Raw genomic sequence first — 23,339 nt, 5'->3', positions numbered from 1 at the left:
CTGTTTTCTTATTGCAGTCTGGCTAGAGGTTTGTCAATTTTATCTATCTTCTCAAAGAATTCACTTTTAGTTTCACTGATTTTTCTCCTTTGTTTTTCTGTTATATATTTCATTTCTTTATGCTCGAATCTTTTAAACTTTCTATTCTTCTGCTTTGGATTTCATTTGCTCTTAAGGTAGAACAGGAGATCATTGATTTGAGACTTTACAAGATAGGTATTTTGGTACTACAAATTTCCCTCTATGTACTGTTTTAGCTCTATTTTTATAGATTTTTATATGATGTTTTTTCATCTTTATTTGGTTAAAAATTCTTTCTGATATCTCCATTGAGTTCTTAGTTGATCATGGGTTATTTTTTTAGTTTTCAAATATTTGGGGGATTTTTTCAAATATTTGTTATTAATTTCTAGCTTAATTCATTGTGCTCAGAGAACATTGTATGATTTTTTTTAAAAAAAACCTGACATATAATTTTCATATCACTTTGCATGATGTTAATCCTCTTAATATATCAACACCTGTTTTATGGCTTAGCCTATAGTTTATCTTATGCAGCTGATAGCCGTGCACTTGAAAACAATGTATATTTGTTGTTATTGAGTGGTGTATTCTGTATATGTCAGTTAAGTTGGTTGATAGCATTGTTCAAGTCTCCCATGTCCTTACTGGTGATCTGTTTCCTTATAAATTATTGAGTGAGACAGATGTTAAAATCTCTGACTATACTTTTGAATTTGTCTATTTCTCCTTGTTTTGTCCTATCAGTTTTGCTTCATATATTTTGAAACTCTCCCAGATGCAAAAAACTTTAGGATTGTTATGTGCAGTTGATGAATTGAAATGTCCCTCTTTATCTCTAGTAACAGTTTTTGCTCTGAAATCTTTGTCTGATATTAATATAGCTATGAACATTTAAAATCTTAATAGAAATTGCTTAATAGACACATCTAAAATCTTAATAGAAATTTCCTCTCAAAAATATCTGTGTCATTACATAAGGTTTTCCCCCATTCTGGTCCACATCTTTTGAAAATTTAATATGAACCTTCCTCTAAACATGTTATGTTTCTTCTGAATTTGGGATAAGCTAATGCTCTTGCCAGGCCTCCGGTTCTCTATCTGCACAATGGTGCCAGTTAATAGCAGCTCTGCCATCATGTGCATGTGTGGGAATGCAGGCCAGGGTTTCGGCTCAGGGTAAAGGGGAAGGCAAAATTTAGAAAAGACAAATGAGAAGTACTTTCATTTTCAGGGAAGGTGGTAAGAAAGGGAGCATCTGGCTACTTTAAGGCAGTTCAGGCTATTAGGACCAGATGAATTAGATCTCATGGCAATGAACTTGTGATGTCAGACTCTCTATTAATTTTTAAGAAACAGGGTCTGATACATGTAGCCAAGATTGGAGACAGGCAACTGTACTTATTTTTTTCAGTGGGTGAAAAAAAAATTGTGACATTCAGTAAAGAAAGTAGGAGTACAGGGAACTAGAAAGTGTTCACTAAAAACATATTTAATTAATCCTGTTTGCTGTTAGAGTTAGCTGGTTAATAGATCTGGAAAGGTTCCAGGTGCTTTGACCTGGAGACAGATGGAACCAAGTAGGTGGTCAGTGAAGATAGATCCAGGAGATTCTGGCTGGTGGGTAGCAGGCCATCAATTTTACACTAGGACCTGGTTTTCCTGTGAGGTGTGTTTTAACACACGAGGTCAGGCCACAGCCTCTCCATCTGGCTGGATGAGGCAGCAGCTACAGCCCCCAACACACCACATTAAGTACTGAGGTTTAAAGAGCCTCTGGTTTGTAAGCTTCGCAGTCACTAGGACTATAAACAGAATACTGGCTAATGATTGTTTAATTGTTGCTTAAAAAACCAATTGGCACAATGCAACCACTGCATTAATTACCCCATACAGCATCTGCTTTCTTTTTTGAGGTCTTCCCCATTCCTCCCCAGCCCCACTCCCCACTTTAATTGAAATTCAGCTTGCTGTAACACCTCCTTTCTCCTGGCCAACTGGATCTCTCCATTCACAAGAGGGAGAAGAACAAAACAGAGAAGGCCCGGGGGATTAAGGAGTTTTGACAGCTGTCCAAGAGGAGCGCTGCGATAGGGGCCAAGTACCGAGGCAGGACAGAGACAAATGAGAGACAAGAGAGTCACAGAGGGAAAGATAGGGACACATCGCAATAGGAATGAACTGGACAAAGAGTCACAGCGACAGGCAGAGATGTTTAAAGGGGCGCTGAAAAGGGGAAAAAGGAAGAGAAAAGCTAAAAAAGAAAGGAACTAAGGAGAGTTGGTGAGGAAAATGCGAAAGGCTCAGGAGGTGAAGGAGACTGGAGAGAGCCTGTCGGGAAGGAGAGGGGAAAAGTCCAGCCTCTAGGGACGGATCGGCCCAGCTTGGGGGACACGCAGCTTGGGGGGGCGGGCCCTCTCACACCTGGGAACGGGGTGGGGTGGAGGAGGCGGCCTCCGGGCCCGGAGCCCAGGCCGCGCGAGAGGCGAGGGTGAGCGCACAGGGCTGGGGCGCCAGAGCCCCCACGGCGAGCCCGGCGTGCGCCCGCTGGCCCGGGACTCGCCCGGCGGCCCCGCCCCCTCCCCGGCAGCCTCCTTCGCCGGCGCTTTTCCTGCGGGGCTCAGGAAGCCGGCCTAGCACAGCAGCGAACAATAGCTCGGGGCCCGGGCTTGGCTCCCGGAGAGGCCGGCGCGGGGAGGCGGGGGAGGGAGGCGTCCGCGCCGCCGGGGGGCCGCGGCGAGCCCCCGGCCCGGGCCGGAGCTTTAGTTGAGCTCGGCGTTGCCCGGATCATTGTTGGCTGGGACGGAGGAGCGGGAGCCGGGGGAGGAGTTGTGAGGCGGCTGCGGCGGCGGCGGCGGAGGGAGCCAGAGGGGGAGCCAGAGAGCGAGCGAGGGAGGGAGGCTGAGAGCGAGCGGGCGGTCGAGCGAGGGAGGGAGGAGGTAGAGAGACAGGGAGGGTGGGAGGGAGGAGGAAAAATAAAGAGGAGAGACTAGCAGGGCTGAACAATAGAGACAGGCAGACGGGCGAGAAGGAGAGCCAGCTGCCGCTGCTGAGGGAGAGCGGGCGCCCAGGCATTTTGTACCCCGGCCCCGGCCAGACAGCAGGCGGCCAGCGCCCCCGGGGAAGGGGGACCATGGGGGAGCCGGCAGCAGGCGCCCCCAGCCCGCCGCGCGCCTCTGCCTGAGGGAGCCTCGGCGTCCTCTGTCCTAGCCCTGCCGTCCCGGCCGGCCGCCCGCCCTTGAAGCCCGGTGTCCTCCGGGTCTGCGGCCGCGGCCGCTGCGCCCCGCGCCCTCCGCCCACAGGGCGCCGAGCAGCCGTCGGCCCCGGGCTTCGCCGGCCCCCGGCTGCCCGCGGACGCCCTCCCCCAGTCATGAACCCCCCGGAGGGGGCAGCGGAGGAAGGAGGAGCCGCTGACTCGGACGTGGACGCCTTTTTCCGGACAGGTAAGCTGGGCAGGGCGCGGGGGGTTGGGGAGGGAGGCTGCTGCCCTGGATGCGGCGTCTTGGACAAGTTTGGGGAAGGAGGGCTGTTACTGGGGTGTGTGTGTTGGGGGGCAGTCCCCCTCGTCGCCGGGGCTGGAGTGGCCGAGATTCTTGTTGTTATGGCAATGCGGGTTGCATTTTGGGGAGGGGTGGGGGCTGGGAGCTCTGCGCCCCTCGGCGTTCACCCCACTTGCGGGAGTCTGTGTTGGGGAGGCGAGAGGCGGTCCCCTCGGGCCGCCTTCTCCTGGAGCGCGGGGATGGGGCGATGTTGGATCACTTTGCAGTGCGCCGCTCCGGCTACCGGCGTCCCCCGCCCCTCCCTCGGCTCCCCCTTCCCCCCAGCGCCCGTCAGCCCGGCTCCCGCCGCCCTGGGCCGGCACCCCTTCTCCGGCCGGCGGCCCTCGGCCCCGATGTGCAAAGAGGGACAGTGGGGACCGGGAGTCGCGCAGGCTGCAGACTGACAGTCGGGAGCGGGGCGGACCGAGGACTGTAGTGCCTGGTGCGTGTGGGGAGCCAGAGTCTCAGACTTGAGAGGCAGACCCGGCAGGGAGGACGGTGGGCGCCTGGGACCTCCTTCTTGTCCTCCTCTTCTCCAGTTCTGGAAAAGGATGAGCTTTTCACAAGAATCACTCATTCCTGGAAGTGTGAGTTAGCGTCCCCCTCATACACACCCACTGAATCTTTGCTTGCCTGTGGTATGTAGAGCACCACCCCACCCCCCAGATCTGCCTTGACGGCTGTTTTCGGCCCCTGCCACCTCCCAGCCCCCAGGTCTATAGCTCCTCATGTTCCTTGGCTACACAGCCCCTTTCCCAGAGCAGAACCGACCACCCTCATCTACCACCACCTGTGGCCCTGTTTCTCTGATGACCAGGGTTTCTCCATCTCCTCTTTACCTGTGGCTTCCACCAACCCTGTAGGTAGAGCTCCCCATCTTCCATGTCTGGAACCATGTGGTCTGGAATCTTTTTCCCAAAGAGTCCAGTAAGTTATGGGGACCCTGGTCATCTCCCCTCGTTCTGTAAATTGGGTAGGAGGACGTGAACTGATGGGGTCAAAGAGCAGGTTGGCTTTGAAGATTCCCTGTGCACCCATCTGTTTCCTAACCTCATAGCCTTGCCCTGGAGGTCATCTGAGGGAAGGGTTGGGGTGCTTTGTTGAGGAGACTTGTGGCTTTAGAAGTCAAGACTTGGTCAGCCCGTATGTTCATTTTCTAGTTGGTCTGAAGAGGAAAGAGCTGGAGGATAGGAGCTGATGCTAGGACCTGGAGAAAGCAGAGGGAGCCTCTGTTATCCTATCCTGCTTCTCAGGGCTCAGCCTCGCCTCCCTCCTTCCTTTTCCCCAGATGTATATTCTAATATACACCTTCCCCATCCCCCCCTTCTCTCTCTCTCTCTCTCTCTCTCTCTCTCTCACTTACACACACACACACACACACACACTCATACACACACACATTCATACACTCACACAGCCCAGGAACCAAAGCATGAATTCTAAAGAGCTGCCTGACCTGATAACCTTAGTTTATTATCTAGGGGAGAGGTTCTGGGGGCTAAGTGTTACCTGGAAACATTCACCAGGACGTCTTCATTGACACCCCTACCATCCACCCTTTGCCTCCCATCTGGCACAAAACTCTGCCTTTTCTTAGCTCTGGGGAAAACTCTTGAAGTGTGAGCTTTCCCACCTTCCTTTTCTGGACCCACTTTTATCTTTTGGCATCCACTCCTCCTTCCCCTTTTCTACCATCCAAACACTAGATCCTGTCTATTCTCTGTCCCAGGCCCTTGGAGCAGATTTCAGTTTCTGGAGGCTTGCTAATTTCTGACAAATGAATTCACACAGTGTTAATGGTGTTAATGGCCTATAATGGTCCAATGTGTTACTTTTCCCAGGGCCTTTCAAAACACAACATGGGGCTTACATTGTCTAGCCCTGGCTCAAATCACAGAGTAAATAGCAGACTGAGTCCGTCTCCTATGGAATCCTGTTGGGGATATTCTTCCTCCTCAGGCAGCCTTGTTGAGGGGGGCCTAGGTCTGATGTGCACTTTGAATCAGAGAAGGGTGAAATCTTCAGCGCATAAGGCTGCAAATGACTGACGACCTGTAACAAGTTGTAAGAGGGGGTGCAGACTGTTCGTGGTAGGGTCTAGGACCACCACCCACCCTGAGTGGTCCTCTGTGCTCTGCTTCTTGATCTTACCCCCTTCCAGTCTCTAGCCTGGGCTTTTGCTGGGGATTCTTAAACCTGGAAAAGGCCATATTTCTTAACTGTCTCCCTTCTGAGTCCCCATGTTTATGGAACATAACACTACACCTGGTAGGCTGGACAGATTATAAATTTATTTAGTTGAACAATTGAAAAAGCTTCAAACACATTTTCAAAGTCCCTAGTGCCAGGGTTACCCCCTACTTTCTGGTGGAAAATTTTGCATACACAAAGACCAGACTGGCAATTGCTTTGTCAAAACCCTGGCATACTGTGCCTCTAATTAGGCATGTTTTGAATTATTCTGTCATTTTGGTTCTTTACTTGTCCTCTTCTGATTATTTTGGTATTTCAGTTCTTTTGACATTCCCCAAATCCTACATCCATACATGTACACGGACAGAAAGAAACACCCATGCACACCCCCTGTCCCCACCATTATTCTTATAGATTGGTGTATTCTGTGTTGTCTTTCTGGGAATTCTCTGATCCACGCCTGGGAAAGTGTGTCACAATAATTTTATTGATCATGGTTATGAGGCAGAGGAGGGGAAATATGGGAACTCAGAACTGGGAATAGAAATCAATTGGAATAGAAAACCAACAAGGGCTTTTCAGCTTCTACTAGGACCCTTCTGCTGTCCAGGGTGCTATGGGATACAAAAGAAATATTCAGATTGGTTTCTACCCTCCAAGAGCTTTTAAAAGAAGATTGACAATTACTGCTCAATTAGAGATTAATTACTTGCTGAACATTATGGTGCTCTAAGATAAAAAGTTGGCAGAACTACAGAGGAGTGGAACTGAGGGTAGCCTTTGAAGGGGAGATGGAGGGTGGGAAGAGAATCATGGGCAAAAGCTCGGGGAGGTTGAGGCATTGACATTGAGGATACTGGGAAGACTGGGTAGAAGGTGTAGGGTAGGGAGGAATGGGAAACAGGGTTGGGGTAAGTAGGGCAAGGCCAGATAGGGAGACTCTTGGGAGCCCAAGAGAGGAGATTGGATCTGATTCAGGACTGATAGGGAGTCACTTTAGGTTCCTGAGCAAGGGCATGTCCTGAAGAAAGTGGTATTTGGAAAGGTTAATCTGGGGGTCATATGATAGATGAAGTGGAGAGAGAGAGAAAGGATCCAAATGCAAAAGTGATCTGGAACTGAGGGAGAGGGGCTTGGTCTGGGTTGGTGGCAGAAAGGACGGGGACTCAGGGACCACTCTGAGAGACATTGTCCAAGGCAGAAATGTGGGTATTTGTTGACAAACTAGTTGTAGGGGAGAAAGAAAATTAAGCCCTCGAGAATAATGGAAGTAGCTGGGTTAAAAGCATAGAGGACCAACAGTGTCCTGACTGAAGCACTCTGGTTGAGGACAGGAGCTGGTTTTGCAGGGCAGATAATGCTGTTAGCTTTGAATGTGGAAAATTAGAGGTGATTGAGGAGCATCCAGGTGGAGTTGGTTTGTGGGAGATATGGGACTCCAGACAGGAGCACAGGTGGGAGGTTAGGGCTGGCATTGTGGCCTTGGAAGCCTCCTGAATCAAGGCTCACTGCAGCTGAAGCTGTGAATGCATCAGCCCTCAGGGGGAGGGGGTGGAGGGAAGAGGAGAGGGCTAAAGTTAGAATTTGGAGGAGAAACCCTTGTTTAGGAAGTGGCAGCAAAGGAGACTTGATCCTGGAGACCCCAGGGAGTCACCGTGGGTTCTGATGTGATGACAGGCTGCAGACAGGTTGAATAAGAGGAGTGCCGGGTAAGTGTCACTGGATGTGAAAAAAAGAAAGCCACTATGAGCTCTTGGGAGCACAGTATTAGAAGAGGCATTCAGAGTAGGGATTTGGGGTGGTGGGTAGGAATCAATTACTTGCAGAGTTTACCAGTGAAAGGAAAAAGAGTTTGGGTGCTAGTCAGATGGCATGTTAGTACCAAGAAAAGGGGTTTTCATTTTTTGGTCAGAGAGTCAGAACAGGTTTGGATGTGGAAGGGAGAGAGATTGTGGGCAGGAAGAACTGAAGATGCTTGGTTGATTTCTGAGTTAGATACCTGAAGAGGTGAGACAAGTGGAGGTTCCCTAGCGAAAGTAAAATCTTGACTTTGGTGAGCAGAGGAGAAACCTCCTTCTATAAGACTCAAAGGAAGAAAATTCAGAGGATAAATTTAATGAGATTGTTGTGGAAATATCTTTTTTCTGTTGAGCTTCGGTATTGTGAGTCCAGACATTTTTAACTGGACTGTTTGCTGTTACTTGGACCTTGGTCAGCCTCAAACTCAACTCTGTCTTTCCAAGTCCCTAAACTAGCTTCTCCTCTTGTCTTCCTTAATCCTATAAGTGACACCTTCCCTTTCCTAGTCATGGTATTTAGCACCTTGCTATTGTTTCTGAGGAATCTCAGTCTTCTAACAAACTCTATTATCTTTCATAGTGAGCCCATGCTGTTCATCCTCAGGGCCTCTGCCCTAGGCCAGGAGACCCATTATGGTGCTCATGGACTCACTAGCCTTTATTCTTGGCCCTTGGACTCTGCTCTCTCACCCCCACTCCAATTGGCATCTGCAGGCAGATTGCACTTCCTAAAGGAGATTGAACTACTTTCGTCACACCTGGTTTATGAACCTACAGTGACTTTCTAGTGCCTTCAGGGTCAAGTCTGTCCTTCACACCTCAGAGCCAGCCTGCTCTTCTCACCGTCCAAGGGCACTTTGACTCATGTTCCCTTTGAATCATCCACCCCTTCGCCCCTACTCTACAAATGCAACTTATTCTTCAAGACTTTAACACCACATTCTTCTGGAAGCTTTCATAGCTCACAAGACCAACCAACTCTCTCCTCTGAATTCCTTAAACACTCGCTTGTCTATACTCATTGTCTCACTTCATCAGAGGTATTGTATTGTTTTTATCCTTTTCATACAATGAAGTGATTTGTTCTTTAAAAGATCTTTTAAAAAGCTTGTGATTCACCAAAACCAAACCAAAACAAGCTGTCTCCCCCCTGTATAGATAAAGCAAACACAGCAAAATATAAGCAGTTGCTGAATTTAGGTGGTGATATATTGGTATTCAGTGTACAAGTCTTTAGATTTTTCTCTCATAAAAACCCCATCCCACCTAGACAGAGAACTGGTCATTGTCAGGTCCAGATCTGACTTGGAATAACAACCTATGTTGGTGTGCAGTTTTTTGAGTAAATATCACCCTGTCTGGGCATTGCCAGGCACCCTAAAAGGGGTAGAGTCTTTTACCTCCTGAGCTCTCTTTTGCAGCAAAAGAAAACATTTCTTTTTGATGTTGCGTTTGATGCTTCAGAATGTAAACATGACACAATTCAATATTTACCATTCCTTCTTGATACTCCTCCACTTAAACCCATCATGATTTGGGCTTTTGGCCACACCATTTCCCAAGAACTTTTTTTTTTTTTTTTCTTTTTGCGGTATGCGGGCCTCTCACTGTTGTGGCCTCTCCCGTTGCGGAGCACAGGCTCTGGACGCGCAGGCCCAGCGGCCATGGCTCACGGGCCCAGCCGCTCCGCGGCATATGGGATCCTCCCGGACCGGGGCACGAACCCGTATCCCCTGCATCGGCAGGCGGACTCTCAACCACTGCGCCACCAGGGAGGCCCCTCCCAAGAACTTTTGATGGAGTATTGAGAGGACTTTGTTGTTCTGAAGAGGGAAGGCTATTACTACATTAATATATTTAGGAACATATCAACAACATTTAGGTACACCTCCATAATATTTGGGGGGCTTTGCTTTATCCTTGGGCCACTAATCATCAAGAACTCAATTATTGGCACATTCTGTCCAATTGTATTTGATAATCCCTTGGGGATGGATGAGGTGTTGGAATAAACTGAAGCTACAGAAAGAAATTAGGTGAGAAGTGACAAAAAATATTCCTGACTGTCGGTGTCAATAAAACACTAGAACAGGTGAACTAGAGGTCCTTTTTAGACGTTGGAGAATGAACACTTTTACTTTTCCAAGTTCTTTTCGGTTCTGGAACTTGGTAGTTTACTTCTGGCGATGGGCAGCATGGTATAGTCTAGTGGTTCTCAACGGGAGGCAGTTTTGTCCTCCAAGAAACATTTGGCAATGTCTGGAGACATTTTTGGGGGTTGTCAACTCAGGGAGGGGGTTGTACTGGCATCTAGTGGGTAGAGGTCTAGGGTGCTGCTAAACATCTTATAATGCACAGGACAAGAATTCTTCAGCCTCCAAATGTCAGTGGTGCTGAGGCTGAGAAACCCTGGTTATAGCCAGAAGATCATGGGCTTTGGATCAGATAGGCTCAGCACTAACCAGGGGCAGAATCTTGGGTAAATTATATAACCTATGTCATCCTCAGTCTTCTGCAAAATGGGACCAAGGGTGCTTGTTTCACAGGTTGAGAGGATTAAATAGGAAAAAACATGTGTAAAAAGCATCTAGTGGTTTCTGACCCACATTAGGAGCACAAGAAATACTAGCCGTTCCTGTTGTTTTTATTATTAAGTGAATGTGATGGCACAGAGGCTGAGGGGATCTCCAGAAGGGGTACTGTGCAGGGTTTTTGACACGGGGTGGCAGGGGTACTGGAGAGGCGTCACGATGGTGTGCAGGAGCCTGGGTGGAATCAGAAGGCTAGGGTCTGGGCCTCAGCTCTTTTTCATTCATTAATTTAATCATTTGTTTGACAAATATTTATCAAGTTCCTAGTGCAGCCATGTATACTGTGCTCTGAGAGTGTATAAAATCATTGCAAGAAAGAATATAGATCAGGAAGGAAAATGAATATAATTACAATACCCACCTCGGGGAGCACTTGAATTTTAAGGGGTGGGAAAGGGAGAAAAAGCCTGTGAAAGAGGCCAAAAATGTCAGGCAAGAGAGCAGGAGGTGAACCCTCCCCTTTGCTCTCTACTTATCTGCATGACTTGGGCAAGTGAGTAACATCTGTGTAAGATGAGGATAGTGCGCCCCAGCACCCAGTTTCCTTATAGGGCTGTTGAGAGACTCAAATAAGATACCGTGTGTGAAAGGTCTTTATAAGTTGTACAATTCTATCCAAATATGTGTAGATAGTTCCTTCCAAATCAAACATTCTATTACTCTAAGTACCACCTCTGACAAGTATTATTTTATTTAATCTGACCTTCATGGGACATTTTTCAGTCCTTCTCAATTTGGTTTCCCAAGGTGACTGGATGGGGCATCCTCCTTACAACAAATCAGGGCACTCCTGTTCTCTCCTCCTCCACAAAAGTATATAAATGCCAGTTCCCCAGACCCTGGCCCACATGGCCCCATGCCATCTGGAGGAGCCCAGCGAGAATGGGGTTCCTGCTTCCACTGAGCCTCAGGTGGGTGCAATGAATCAGGCCCTTCCCGCTCCTTCTCTGTCTTCGTGCAGTTCAGACTCCTCCTGCCACGCCTTTGAGTGTGAATGACTGGCAGCAAAATAACTAGGAAATGATTGGCAGCCACAGGACTGTTGGATCAATAGAGCGGCTTGAAATCGTGTCTGCTGAGGAGTGAGGGAACAGAAGGAATTAGCTGGGAGAACAGAGGAATTAATACAGGGAAGTAAAGAAGAAACTGTTGGAGAATTAGCTTCGTCTCTTCCCCTTCTGTCCCATGGCATTATTAGAAGGGAGCTGGTTATTAGCTAGAAAACACAGATATGAGGGATAAACAAGGAGAGTGAAAAGTGGCAAATGAACTGTGTTCTCAAGGAAGTAGCTGCTTCTCGAGCTGAGACCTGAAGGATGGGTAGGATTTGGATGGGGAAGACGGAAGGTATCGGAACAGTGTTAGAAAAAGGCACGACCATCCATGGCCTATTTGGGGGCAGTAAGTGGTCCAGTTTGTGTGACTTAGAGGATTCAGGTGGAGGATCAATGGGAGATAAAAATCAGAAGGGGGTAGGGACCAAGTTGATTGACTGCTTCATTTATTAAACCTTTATTGGACTCCTAGATAATCAAGGGCTTTGAATGGCAGGCCAAGGAGTTTGGTCTTTCTGCAGTTAGCTTTCAGGAGCCACTAAAAGTTTCTGAATGGGGTGGTGACATGATGAGGAAGATAAATCTGGCAGCCCTACAGAGGGTCAGTTGGAATGGGGGAGGAACTGCTAGCCAGGGTTGGATTGGGAGACCACTGGGATAGGTTAGGAGGGCCTGAACTTGAGATGGCACAGTGGAAATGGGGAGGAGGGGATGGATACGAGGGAGGTCGTGGATGTAGCGTCTATAGGACTTGGTAACTTGGATGTAGAGGTGTTAAGGAAGAGTCAGGACTCAAAGATTACTCCAACCCTAAATGAAAATTAGGAGTTAAGGAAGAAGAGGAGCAGCTGTGGGGAGGCAGGAGGAGAGGCAGGATTTGGGAATTTACTTTGGGACGTGTTGCTTTTCAGGTGTCAGTGAAATAGCTTAGGGAGGTGTTGATTCAGTAGGCAGATAGCGGAGGGAGTCTGGAGCTTTGGAGGGAGGCCAGAGACTGAAATATAGATTTGGGAGATATCCGTAAGAAGTTGTGGCTGGAGCTATCAGAATAGATGAGATAATAAATGAAAAGCATATAGAGACTTAAGGGCAGAGGGCCAAGGACAGAGCTGTAGACTCAAGTGAAGGGCTGGAGGAGAACCAGGAGAGCAGGGCTTGGAAACAGTCCGGTCATCAATAGGGTCTAATGCTGCAGAGGGGTTGAGGGAGAGGGGGACTGAGCAAACCCTGTGGGTTCTGGAAACTGGGAGATCACTGGTAACCTTTGAAATAAGTTTCACTTGTGTATGGGAGGTGGAATTCAAATTTCAAGGGAAATGGGGAGTGAGTAGGTGGGGAGGAAGTGGTGGGAGTGCATATAGATGATTCTTTGGAAAGGTTTGGCTGTGAAGGGAAAGTTAAAAATAATAAGGTAGCTGGAGATGGGTAGCAGAGTTGAGGGGAGGATTTTTTTAGGTAGGGAAGATCTGTGAATACCTACGGGTGGGGAGGAGGGAGAAGGCAGGCTTGGGGAAGGGAATGAATATTTAGAAAAGAGGAGCAGTTGAAGGAAGTAGATCCTGGATGAGCCTCTAAGGGTGGATCTCAAGGTAGCTGGGGGGTGAGCCTTGGCCAGAGGAGGAGACGAGGGGAAGGCGGACTTCAGTAAAGTAGTAGGCTGGCCAACAGCTCTGCTGAGGGCACAATGTGCTTGGTCAACAGCCCCAGCACAGGGAGCATCAGCTGGCTTGGAGACTCGGGGGCTTGTGGTCCTGTGCTTGGGGCGGATAGTTCAAGCTGAAGGCAGCTGTGAAATGGGTGAGCTGGGTTGGTGTGGCTCTAGAAGGCCCCTTGGACAGAGAAGCTAGAAAGCAAGGCTGGGAGGTCCCAAAACAGCAATCCTTTCGAAGTGCTAGTGGCTTCCTTTTGCAGGCTGAGGTGGGATTTGCTTCAGACTGTAGAGGGGTTCGCAGAATCACTTCCTACAGAGTGTGAGTCAGAAAGGCAAGTGGGGGGTGGGGTGGAGGGTGAGTGAGGACACGACAGAAGGAGGAGGACTCGGACAAGAAGGTGTAGGGGCAGCCTCCTGAGGAGGGGTCATGCCTGGCCATCGGGTACTGTCTCTGTGACGGATGGACATACCTCTAGAGGTTCTAGAAGAAAGAGGAAGCAGACCAGGGGTCATGGAGGAGCCTTTTTCCCATTTTTCTCCATGAAGAGGAACCCTTCACACCAGAGGAAAGATGCCAATGAGCACACCCATTCCTTTGGCCCCAAAGTACTCCCTTCAGCTCTCATTTTAGGGGCAAACCCAAGAACTGTCATCAAGTGAGGCATCTTATATGGCCCTCTAGGGGATGGAAGTAGGAATCCAGGGGTTCCTGTTACCAAAAGGTGGGCTGTGGGGGACTGGGTTTATATTTCCGAGAACAGGAGGAGGTGGGAGTTTCCTTAGGTATGGCTCCGTTTCAGAATCATAGTCTTAGAACTTGAACTTACTAGCTGTGTGACCTTGTGCAAGGTACAGCCTCTCTGAGCTTCAGTTTCCTCGTGAGTAAAATGGGTAAAAAAAAATCTTACCTATCAGGATCACTTGATTTGGTAGTTATAGATTGTGATAGTTATATTCATATTGTAAATAGTAATAGAAATGGGATTATATTACTAGTAATAGAATATGACTATATATAATATTACTAGTGAAACTATATTATATATATATAATCATATTACTAGTTAGATTTTCCAAATCATGAAAATTATGCTTCAGTAGCTTGCTTCCTCCTCTCCACTCCCCTCCCCTGCGATACCCTCTCCATCTTTCCTCCCTCCCTTCCTCCTTCCCTTGCTTCCTTCCTTCTTTCCTCCCTTCCTCCCTTACTTGTGCATAGTTAGGTAGGGATGTGATTTTTAAGCTTGCAGTTACAGTTATTCCAGGGTATGGCAGACAGGGTCTGGGAATGTGCCTACACCCCTTGCCTTTTACACTCTTACCCTGCAGCCTGGGGACAATGGGCATCTATGGGGAATGGGGGTGGGGAAACACAGTGTTCAGTTGGCAGCTGGACAGTGGGCCTAGAGGGAGACCCAGGAGACTGGCAGATGGTTAATTGGATGTGACAAAAGGGGACTGGGGGAGGGGTCTGGGGCTCCTGGGGGTTTCCTGTCTCTGACTTCTTATTCTCCTGGAAAGGAGATTGTGGAGAGAGGGAGGAGTATCTCTAGGAGCAGTTAGGGGAAAAGATTGGCAGGACTCCATGTTGGGTCTGTGGCCATGGAAGGACAGAGTGCCATTGGGAGTGATGTCACAGCTTTAATTTGTAGGGTGGGTGCAAGATGTTGTCTCTTCTCTGTATCCCAGTCCACTGGCACATAACAGCCTCAAATACTTGGATATAAAGAGAATGCTTAACCAACTATTGGAACAGTATAATTTTTTAGTCGTTCTTCATGGTCCTAGCCATTGAGTTTTGACAGCTAAATATCATGATTACTTTTGATGAGAACTGGACAAAGACTGATCAATTTCAGCGAACACTAGATTTAAGTGAGTGGATCTCTTCATTCATGCTTGCATTCATTCATTCAAGTATCAAACACCAGCTGTGAACCTAATAAGTGCCAGGCACTGGGGCTACACCAGCAAGTTAGAAATCATCTTTCCCACATGGAGAGTAACAGTCTGGTGGGGTTGCCTGACACACAAACAAAGGATTGCATGCTGTACATTGAGAACATAATGAAAGATCAACAACCTCACCTGCATGCGTGTGGCGAGGATTCACTGAAGAGGGGATGCTTATGCTGAAACAGATGAGGAGGTGATGAAAACGAAAATAGACCACTGTTGAAGAGGTTTAGTGATAAAAGTAAGGAGACTAATACGATGGTAATTGAAGGGGTATTTTGGGAGTACTGGCACTCTTTTGTTTCTTGATGATAGGTGAGATCTGTTTGTGCACTTTCAGTGAGTTGTAGACTTATGTGCAATTTTATGCATGCAAATTATACTTCAATAAAATTTTTTAAAGGTTATTAGGTCCAGTGAAGTTTTGTTTTGTTTTTTAAAGAGAGAGAAAAATCTTTGATTGTTTGAAAAAATCATGGGAGGAGGTAGTGGTAGACACTGAAGGTGATAGAAGGTGGTATGTGTGGGGGTGGGGTACCAGAATGGGCACCAGCTTCTTCAAAACTCAGCAAAGGATGAGAATTCCCAGGCAAAGAGGTTATCTCTGGGATGGAGGGGTACTTCTTCATCTGTGGCTATGGGAAAAGACCAGGTGGTTTTCAGGTCACGTGTACAGGTCAGATGGTAGAGCCCTTATTAAGCTCATTAAGAAAACTGACCTCAGTCTTCTCTGGGATTGGGAACCAAGGTCATCTGAAGGACTGAGGGGTGCTGAGATCCTGCAAAGAGAGGAGACGGATTGGATCCATTCTCTGGAGAATGAGTGAGAATTGCATTAAAGACTGATCTGTCTAGTTGAGTTCAGAGTGGGCTAGGTGTTCAGACTTCTGCATCTTGTTCAGCCCTGCAGCCTCTGGAGTAGAGGTGAAAACAGAGGATTCTTGAGTCCTTATTTGGTGACTTGGATGAGAGGTCCAAGGTGGAGGTGAGGTGTGCATCAGACTTGTTTGGACACTAGTCTCTTACCAGAACTTTACTCAACATTGATGGCTCCAAGACATTTTGGAAGCCCTACCTTGGAAAATGGTCATGTCTGGTTTCCCCAAGTAGGCTGTACCTTTTGCTTTGGAATTGTCTGTCTTCTTCTCAACACTCAATTTTGTGCCTTGCAGATACTTGCTTGATTAGTATTTGTTGCCTTGACTTTTTTTTTTTTAGAGAGCTATTTATTGGTGTGTAGGTCATTGGGAGTTTTATAATTAAACATTATGTTAAGGAAATGAATCTTTTTTGTGTGTGTGTGGACAGGCAGTTGTATCTCAAACAAAAAGACCTGTGAAATCAATATTTACTGTGAAATATAGCGAAAAACTCTTGTTTATTCTGGATTAATTAGAGGGGATCCCTTTTATTGCTTGTTTACAAATATTCCATAAGCACTGGAAAACTAAAGAAGCACCCTTTTGCAAAAATCCACATAGGGAAGTTCAAACATTCAAATGGACCAACTAACCAATATTGACTGAGTGTCTGCAATGTGCCCAGTATTATGCCAGATACTAAGGGGGCTGCTAAAGGTGGGTAACAAATGGTCCTTGTTCCTGAAGAGTTTATGCTCTTGTTGGGTTAGGGGGAGACTAGTATAGGAAAAAATGGCTAATTGGAAGTCAATCAGAAAGGGAATTTCACTCATTCATTGATTCATTTAATATGTGTTTATTGTCTATAAGCTAAAAGATAATTTAAGTAAGTGGTAAATAATGTTTCATTCAGAGAGATTTGATCTTCTTATACTTCATAGAACATTTATTTAGACATTTAGACTTTTTCCTAAATGAAACCATTTTCCCCAGTTAATTTAAATGTATGTTATATCAGTATACACGTATCTATTGAGCAACGTGAGTCATTCATAAGCCAGTACCCTTTACATGGGGTAACGTAAGAAGAAAGAGGATTTGTTGGTTGTCTGGAGGGGTAAAGGCATTGATACTTACTGTTGTAAGAAATAGTTACACAAAATGGAAGTACAGGATCTATGGTTAAAAGTGAATGCTCTTTTTCCCTCCTTTTCCCTGATGTTAAGATAAATTCAATGGACGTATATACTTGTTACATATACAAATATGTGTTTATACAAATGCATAGCTTTCTTTCATATTTTAACAAAAAAGAGAATTATGCTATACCTGTTATTCTGCAATTTGTTTTTATCACTTTATAATCATGGACATTTTTCCATGTCTGCATATGTTCCACCTCATTTGTTTGAAGAGTTGTGTTACATTCTGTTGTGTGGATGTGCCACATTTTATTTAGCCATTCTCCTAATGATGGACATTTATAAACCAGCTTTTCTGAGGACCAATGTTTGTTCTGGGACATTATTTGGCCCAAAAAGTAGCAAGAAGGGTCACCCATTATTTGATCATTTTCAAAGGTGACTGTGAGACAGCCGTAGGATCAGGATGTTTCTTCTGCTTTTATCCTCAGGAGGGAGGGAGAACAGCCAGTACTGTTCTCTGGAGGCTAATTTTCTGTGCAATGTTTACAGATGCTTTTATTAATGACATTTAAATAAATGGTAGAGACCATTCTTGGCTTTTTTTGTTGTATGCCTTTAAGTGACTTAGGAGCCAGATTTGCAGGCACAATTAGCCAAAAAAAGCCGCATGTGTTTTGTGGGTTTGAGTGAAAGTTAATTCCAATACCACAGGTATGGAAGTGCTTTAGGTTGTGTGTGCAAAAAGCCATAGTCTGTGTTTGGCTAGAAGAATTCAACGATGTGATTTGGGAGACCTCGGTTTCCAATTCTGCCCACACTAATTATCTCTGTGACTTGGCTAAACCAGTTAAGATGTCTGTTTTTACAGATGGAACCTGTCTTTCCTCATCTGAAGAAAGAGGTAAACATACTTGCCCTGACATACATCATAGGAGTAGTATGAGATAAAGTGAGATAATAGAAGGAAAATTCTTTGGACAAATAAAATTGCTGACTCAGTGAAAAGGGTTTTTGTTTTGCCTTTCTCTGGGGTCTCCCTTAGTTTTGAGTGTGGTTGAAAGCTGAGCTAGGGTGCTCGGTTGGGAGTGACAGCCATACCGCGTTTGAGGCTGTACATTTTTTCATGTCTGGTAGGAAATTGGTAGCACTAGAGATGGAGTGAAATGTTTCATGATACGTTCCATTTGCTTTTGGAAAAGAGACGTGTGTGAGAGTGGAAGGGTGGTTCATCTGACTGCCCAGAATGGCTGTGGGTTTCTCTCTGATGGGTGACACTGCAGCTCAGTTGCACACTCTTTATCACCCAGACGTGCAAAGAAAATGTAGCTTTTAAAATTTTCTAATGTGGAGCTATCTCCCTCCACCCCAACTTGGCTAGTTTATAGTATGTCATGTGTTTGTTTTTTCTCCCCCCTGATTGGTCTTTTTGGATGACTGTTTCTTTCCGGTAAATTTCTCATTTACTGCGATTTTCTTCTGTTTTCCCACTTCTCTGGGTCTCGGTGTGTAGAGGTGCACCTGTGAACTTGTGGTGATAGTGGCGGGGGCAGGGGGAGAGGGGTGCTTGGAGCCATGGCATGATGGTTGGATTCCCCTGATCTTTGCTTCATGGGGGCTGGTCTGGTCTGATCTGATCCCTGTACTGGTGTCTTGCTTTCTGGGGTATTGTGCTGATACCCAGCACTAACATTCATGTCTTGACTATTTGCCTATGGGGTCAAAGTTCCTGCACATGGCAGCCTCCTAGTCCTGACCCCAGGCCTCTGCCTAGTCCGTGGCTCTCTAAGCATCTCTGAGTACCATCATCAGGGGATGAAGAAAGATATAGATCCCCAGCTTACTCAGTGCCAACTATGAAAAGACAGAACCTCTACACCTGGCTTGCCTAACTAGATACCCACTTGGCCAGTGCTGTGTTTTCACCCCGTCACCTCCACACCGTGTGGATCAGGGCATGGGACTGAATGGCAGCTGTTGACCTAGAGGCCTGCAGCGTCCTCAGGAGTGGCCTTAGGGTTCTCAGGTGCCTTCACACCTATTGAGATATTATATTCTAAAGCTGCCCCCTTCACCCCAAACCCTGGTTGGGCCTTGAGGTGGTAGATAGGAGGAAGCTGGGACCCTGGTGTCCCATCTCCTAGACTGAATTTTTGCCACATTCTCCTGATGCTTGAGGGAGAAAGCTTCTTCTCCTTCTCTTGTAGCAAGGATCTCCCTAATGTGGCATGTTGAGTATTCTTTACCTTTGGTTTAGAATGATCTCTGTGGTCAAGTACACCCATTTTGGAGCTTGATGTGTTGATTCCTACACCTCAAGAATGTGTCGAGAATTCAAGCTGCACACTAAAAAAATTCCTGTCCAGGCTGTCAACAGCTGAACATGGATGCTTTCTCTCTGCCTGCTACTAAAACTATCCTGATCTTCCCTGAGGCAAGTAGATGCTTCTGACAGAGTAAGGGGGAGGTTAAATGTATGTAAGGACATGCAAGAGAGAAAAATACATTGTATTTTTAAACAGTGTTACCCTAGTTAAAACAATAATTTTGGGGAAAAAAGGTTTAGAAATGGGGCTTCTAAGACTGCCTTCACTGGGATTCTGTCTCCATACATGTATGCGTTTATGTGCATGTAAGCATGCGAGAGCGCGCCATTGTCAATTCTTCCAGCAAGCATTTGGTGAGCACTTCTTACATCCCATGCACTGTGGTCCAGAGGGGAGCATGGTGCAGTCTCTGTCTTCAAGGAGCTCCCAGCTTTAGGAGGGCGATGGGTGGTGATGGATTACTTACAGAGCTGCACTGCTGATGCCTGCGTTTCTGTCTGGTGAATATGACTAATGTTTGAGTTAGGGGCCTCTAATGGGTCTGGGTTCCCTCTTACCTTGCTAGGATCTGCTTTCCGAGTCTCTTCAGCCTCCTAAAATGACCAGTTCTAGTCAGTTTTGCTTTTTCCAAATAAAGCTAATTCCTTTAACATCAGCCTAGGTTTTCACGAACATGTATTCTATAGAAAGGATGTGTTAAATAAGATCAATTGAAATAGATAATAAAAAAATAGAAAAATGAAGTCCAGCTTAGGGCTATTGCTCTGCTTCTTTTGTGGTGGAGCTGTTTATTTGCTGTTATTTTTAACCAAAATTCTTCCACTTCTTTTAAAAAGAAATTTATTTATTTTTGGCTGCGTTGTGTCTTCATTGCTGCACGTGGGCTTTCTCTAGTTGTGGTGAACGGGGGCTGCTCTTCATTGCCGTGTGCAGGCTTCTCATTGCGGTGGCTTCTCTTGTTGTGGAACATGGGCTCTAGGCGCACATGCTTCAGTAGTTGTGGCACGCGAGCTCAGTAGTTGTGGCGCATGGGCTTAGTTGCTCCAAGGCATGTGGGATCTTCCCGGACCAGGGCTCGAACCCGTGTCCCCTGCATTGGCAGGTGGATTCTTAACCACTGCGCCACCAGGGAAGTCCTCTTCCACTTCTTTGACCCAGGAAGACTTCTGTGTTTTACATACTGTTCTCACTCCAGGGCTCTGGGACTCAAGTAGCTCTAGTAGCTATGAGCAGTGTTTCTCATTTGACCAGGGAAAATGAGAACTCTGTTTCCTGTGAAGGTGGCAGAAACTGGGAGACTGGCAAAACAGGAGGGCCAGGAAAGTACAGAAAAAAACCAAAGAAGCAGGCAAATGATGGTGCCAGCTGGTTGGGTTCAAGTGGAAAGAGCGGGGGGCTGGGTGTCAGGAGCACAGTTTTCTGATTGATGAGGTTGGTAAACCCCTTTCCCTCTCTTAGACAATGAGGGAGGTGAGCTAGGTAGTCTCAAATGTACCTTCCATCTTCAACATTCTGAGCTAACTGGACAGCAGTAAAGCCAGCAGGGATAGAAACCCCGTGGTAAGTGGTCTCAGGACCTTTATGCTGTGGTTCTCTGAAGACTTTCCATCCTTCTGAGGCCTTTGGTCTGAGCAGCTGTAGTCTGCTTGGTCAGACCACTGGTGCCAGAGCTCACAGGTGACCCCACATCCTTGCTTGGTGATCAAGGGCTCTAATTCCCTTGAGGAGAATCATCCTGATGGTCAGCAGTAGCTTCAAACTATTTTGGCCCTCAGAACCTTTTGAAAGAAGGGCCAGGTTTCTGGGACTTCTGGGTCTGTGTTGAAAAGCCTACACTTCTCAGCCTGTTCCTTTGGACCCCAAGTCTGTCATTAGGGATGTGTCTAAACACCCTAGAGAATGCCCTCACCAGGGCTCCATCAGAGCTGCTCTACCAGTTCTCTCGAGGCATGAGGACTAATTTAATGATCTTCCTGCCAGCTCATGTTCTTGAACTTTTCTTCTTTTGAGTCGCCTAGAGAAGATGGTGAAAGCAATCCCAAATCTTCATTTCCTAGGGCATGTGCAAACCCAGCCCAACCGCATCATCTCAAGAGGAGGCACTGGGTAATTGAACTGCTGTCTTGGCTTTCTTCTACATTTCCTTCTACCCAGAGCTCCACCTCCTTTCCCTCACATTCTTTAGACCTTCAGAGAACTCATATTTTGATAGAGGGAAACAAATTAGTTTTTTTTCAAGTACATCAAAACATTCCAAGTATATAATATGACTACACTAGTAGAATCCAGGGACATAAACAGGGGAGTGATGAAGCCTATTTTGGCAGATGTGGTGGTGGTCACAGAGTAGGAGATGCTTGAATGGCATTTGGAAGATGCGCTCATTATCCAGAGTGACAGGGTCGGGAGGAAATTCCTGGCAAAGGGAGAAGGGTGGTCAAAGGCAGAGGGTTGTGTGAGATTATGGGGGATTAGAGGTTGTGGGTGCTTTCACCAAGCCTGGCACCACAGGGATCACATTGGAATCATAGGGATATTTCACAGACTATTCTAGCTTTCTGCTTTAAAGGGGTTTAGCACTGCTCTATTCTTCAACCTCTTAAAGCATTTTGAATACAGAACATAAACAGAGTGATGGAAGCCTGGACAATTATATACCCAGACGTCTTTTCCCTTGAAGATGGTGAGTGTGCATACCTATGTGCATATATGTGCAATGTGCATGTGTGTGGTGTTGCTCATGCTTTGGATACAAATGTGTGTGCTTCTTCCATCATACTGGGTTCTTGACACAGTATCATTTTTCAGCATTAAAATTCCCGTCACCTCCCAGAAGTGCTCCTTTTAGGATCCATTTCTGCTTGGCTTGGTGTGCACAAACATTCCAGTGGGATTGATTGCTTGTGTCAAATTAATTCTTTTTCCTTCCCAGGGAGAGTGTCTGACATGTGCAAAATGGGGAAATCCCTAGGCCTCTAGCCAAATGTAAGCTCAGATAGACGAGTTAAGTCAGGTTTGGGTCAAGAATTGGCCTAGGGAACCCACAGAGCCTGCACCTGGATATTTAAGCTACCCTTCCCAGCATGTTTTGTGACTGTTCCTAGGCAACAGGAAAACTTGGGACTGGGTAGAGATGGCTTCATACGAGAGGCTTGGGTCTTTGCAGCATTAGCTGTGGTACCATTTCCTCTTCTATGCCCCATCTTCCTATTACTGCTTTATTTAAAAAGTTGCAGAAGCCTCTGGAAACAAATGGAGAGCATGCTATCATTCTCCACCCACTTGTGTTGATGCATCAGAGAGCTCTGGGATAGTTTTCTTTTCCACTTCAGCCCTGATGCTTCCCTGCAGGCTTTGGTGTATCCTCATACCTCTCAGGCCTTTCATAACAGGTAGCCCCTAGATTCATGGTGCCCAGACAGCCAGCCTTACCACATTGTGCCTGAGGCCAGACACCAGACCAGGGACCTTCAGACTATATTTCCCACAGTTGGAACTATTGATTTACTGACCTGTGAACAGCAGGGTGGTTTAGACTATACTGTCCACCGATGAACTAATTAGTATCTTGGCAGTAGGAGCTTTGTGAGTGTGTGATAAAGTCTCCCTAAGAATGGTTGTGTATTCTTTTCCTATAACCTGAAATTCTGGATGTCCTGATTAGCACTTAGTAACTTTAAGATAAACTTTGTGGGTTATGATTATCAGTAAGTCTAGCCAAAGTTTCTCTAGGAGTTTATTGTCTATAGTCTAGTTGAATGTAGCTCCTTAATTGGCGGGATTATGGCAAATATCTTAGCTCATTTAGTTAACCATTAACCTCAGGACCTCTGGAACTTTAAAAAGAAGCCTGGTGAATTCCTCATGCCAAAGAGTAAACATGCTAGATTTCCATATTATCTGGTGTTACAATTACTTTTGGGGGAGGGAGGTGGGATTTGAATTCTATTCGCCAAAAGCTTTTACATACATTGATAACAGAAATGATTTTTAGCATTCCCCAACAGACTCCATAGTGCGTCACTTCTAGCAGAGGCACACTTCAGGCTTGGTTATACAACTTAGTACTCTGTAATTCTCATAGAATCTGATTGTAATGTCTGATTTTTGCGCTGGGACAACTGGGCTGCTGGAGGAGTGCAGGGCTCACAGAAGTCTGCTGACTGTTAGCCAGAATGCTTCCTCTGCCCTGCTCCTCGTGCCAC

General features: G+C 46.5%; 1 protein-coding gene across 5 annotated transcripts in view; it reads left to right on the top strand.

Moving 5' to 3' along the window:
- The first annotated feature begins 3,003 nt into the window (after window positions 1-3,003).
- The window catches only part of LOC308618179 (kalirin), a 467,155-nt gene continuing 446,819 nt past the window's right edge, over window positions 3,004-23,339 (top strand). For all 5 annotated transcript variants that reach the window (XM_081235674.1, XM_081235672.1, XM_081235671.1 and 2 more), the window contains exon 1: window positions 3,004-3,464. In XM_081235674.1, coding sequence (XP_081091800.1) covers window positions 3,392-3,464 — 73 coding nt within the window. In that variant the 5' untranslated portion in view covers window positions 3,004-3,391. The remainder of the gene's footprint in view (window positions 3,465-23,339) is intronic.

The sequence above is a fragment of the Mesoplodon bidens genome (assembly GCF_964165515.1).
Source record: "Mesoplodon bidens genome assembly, chromosome: 5".
Taxonomy (NCBI): Eukaryota; Metazoa; Chordata; class Mammalia; order Artiodactyla; family Ziphiidae; genus Mesoplodon; species Mesoplodon bidens.
The sequence above is the reverse complement of the archived record's forward strand: the minus strand, read 5'-3'. Positions and strand labels throughout refer to the sequence as shown.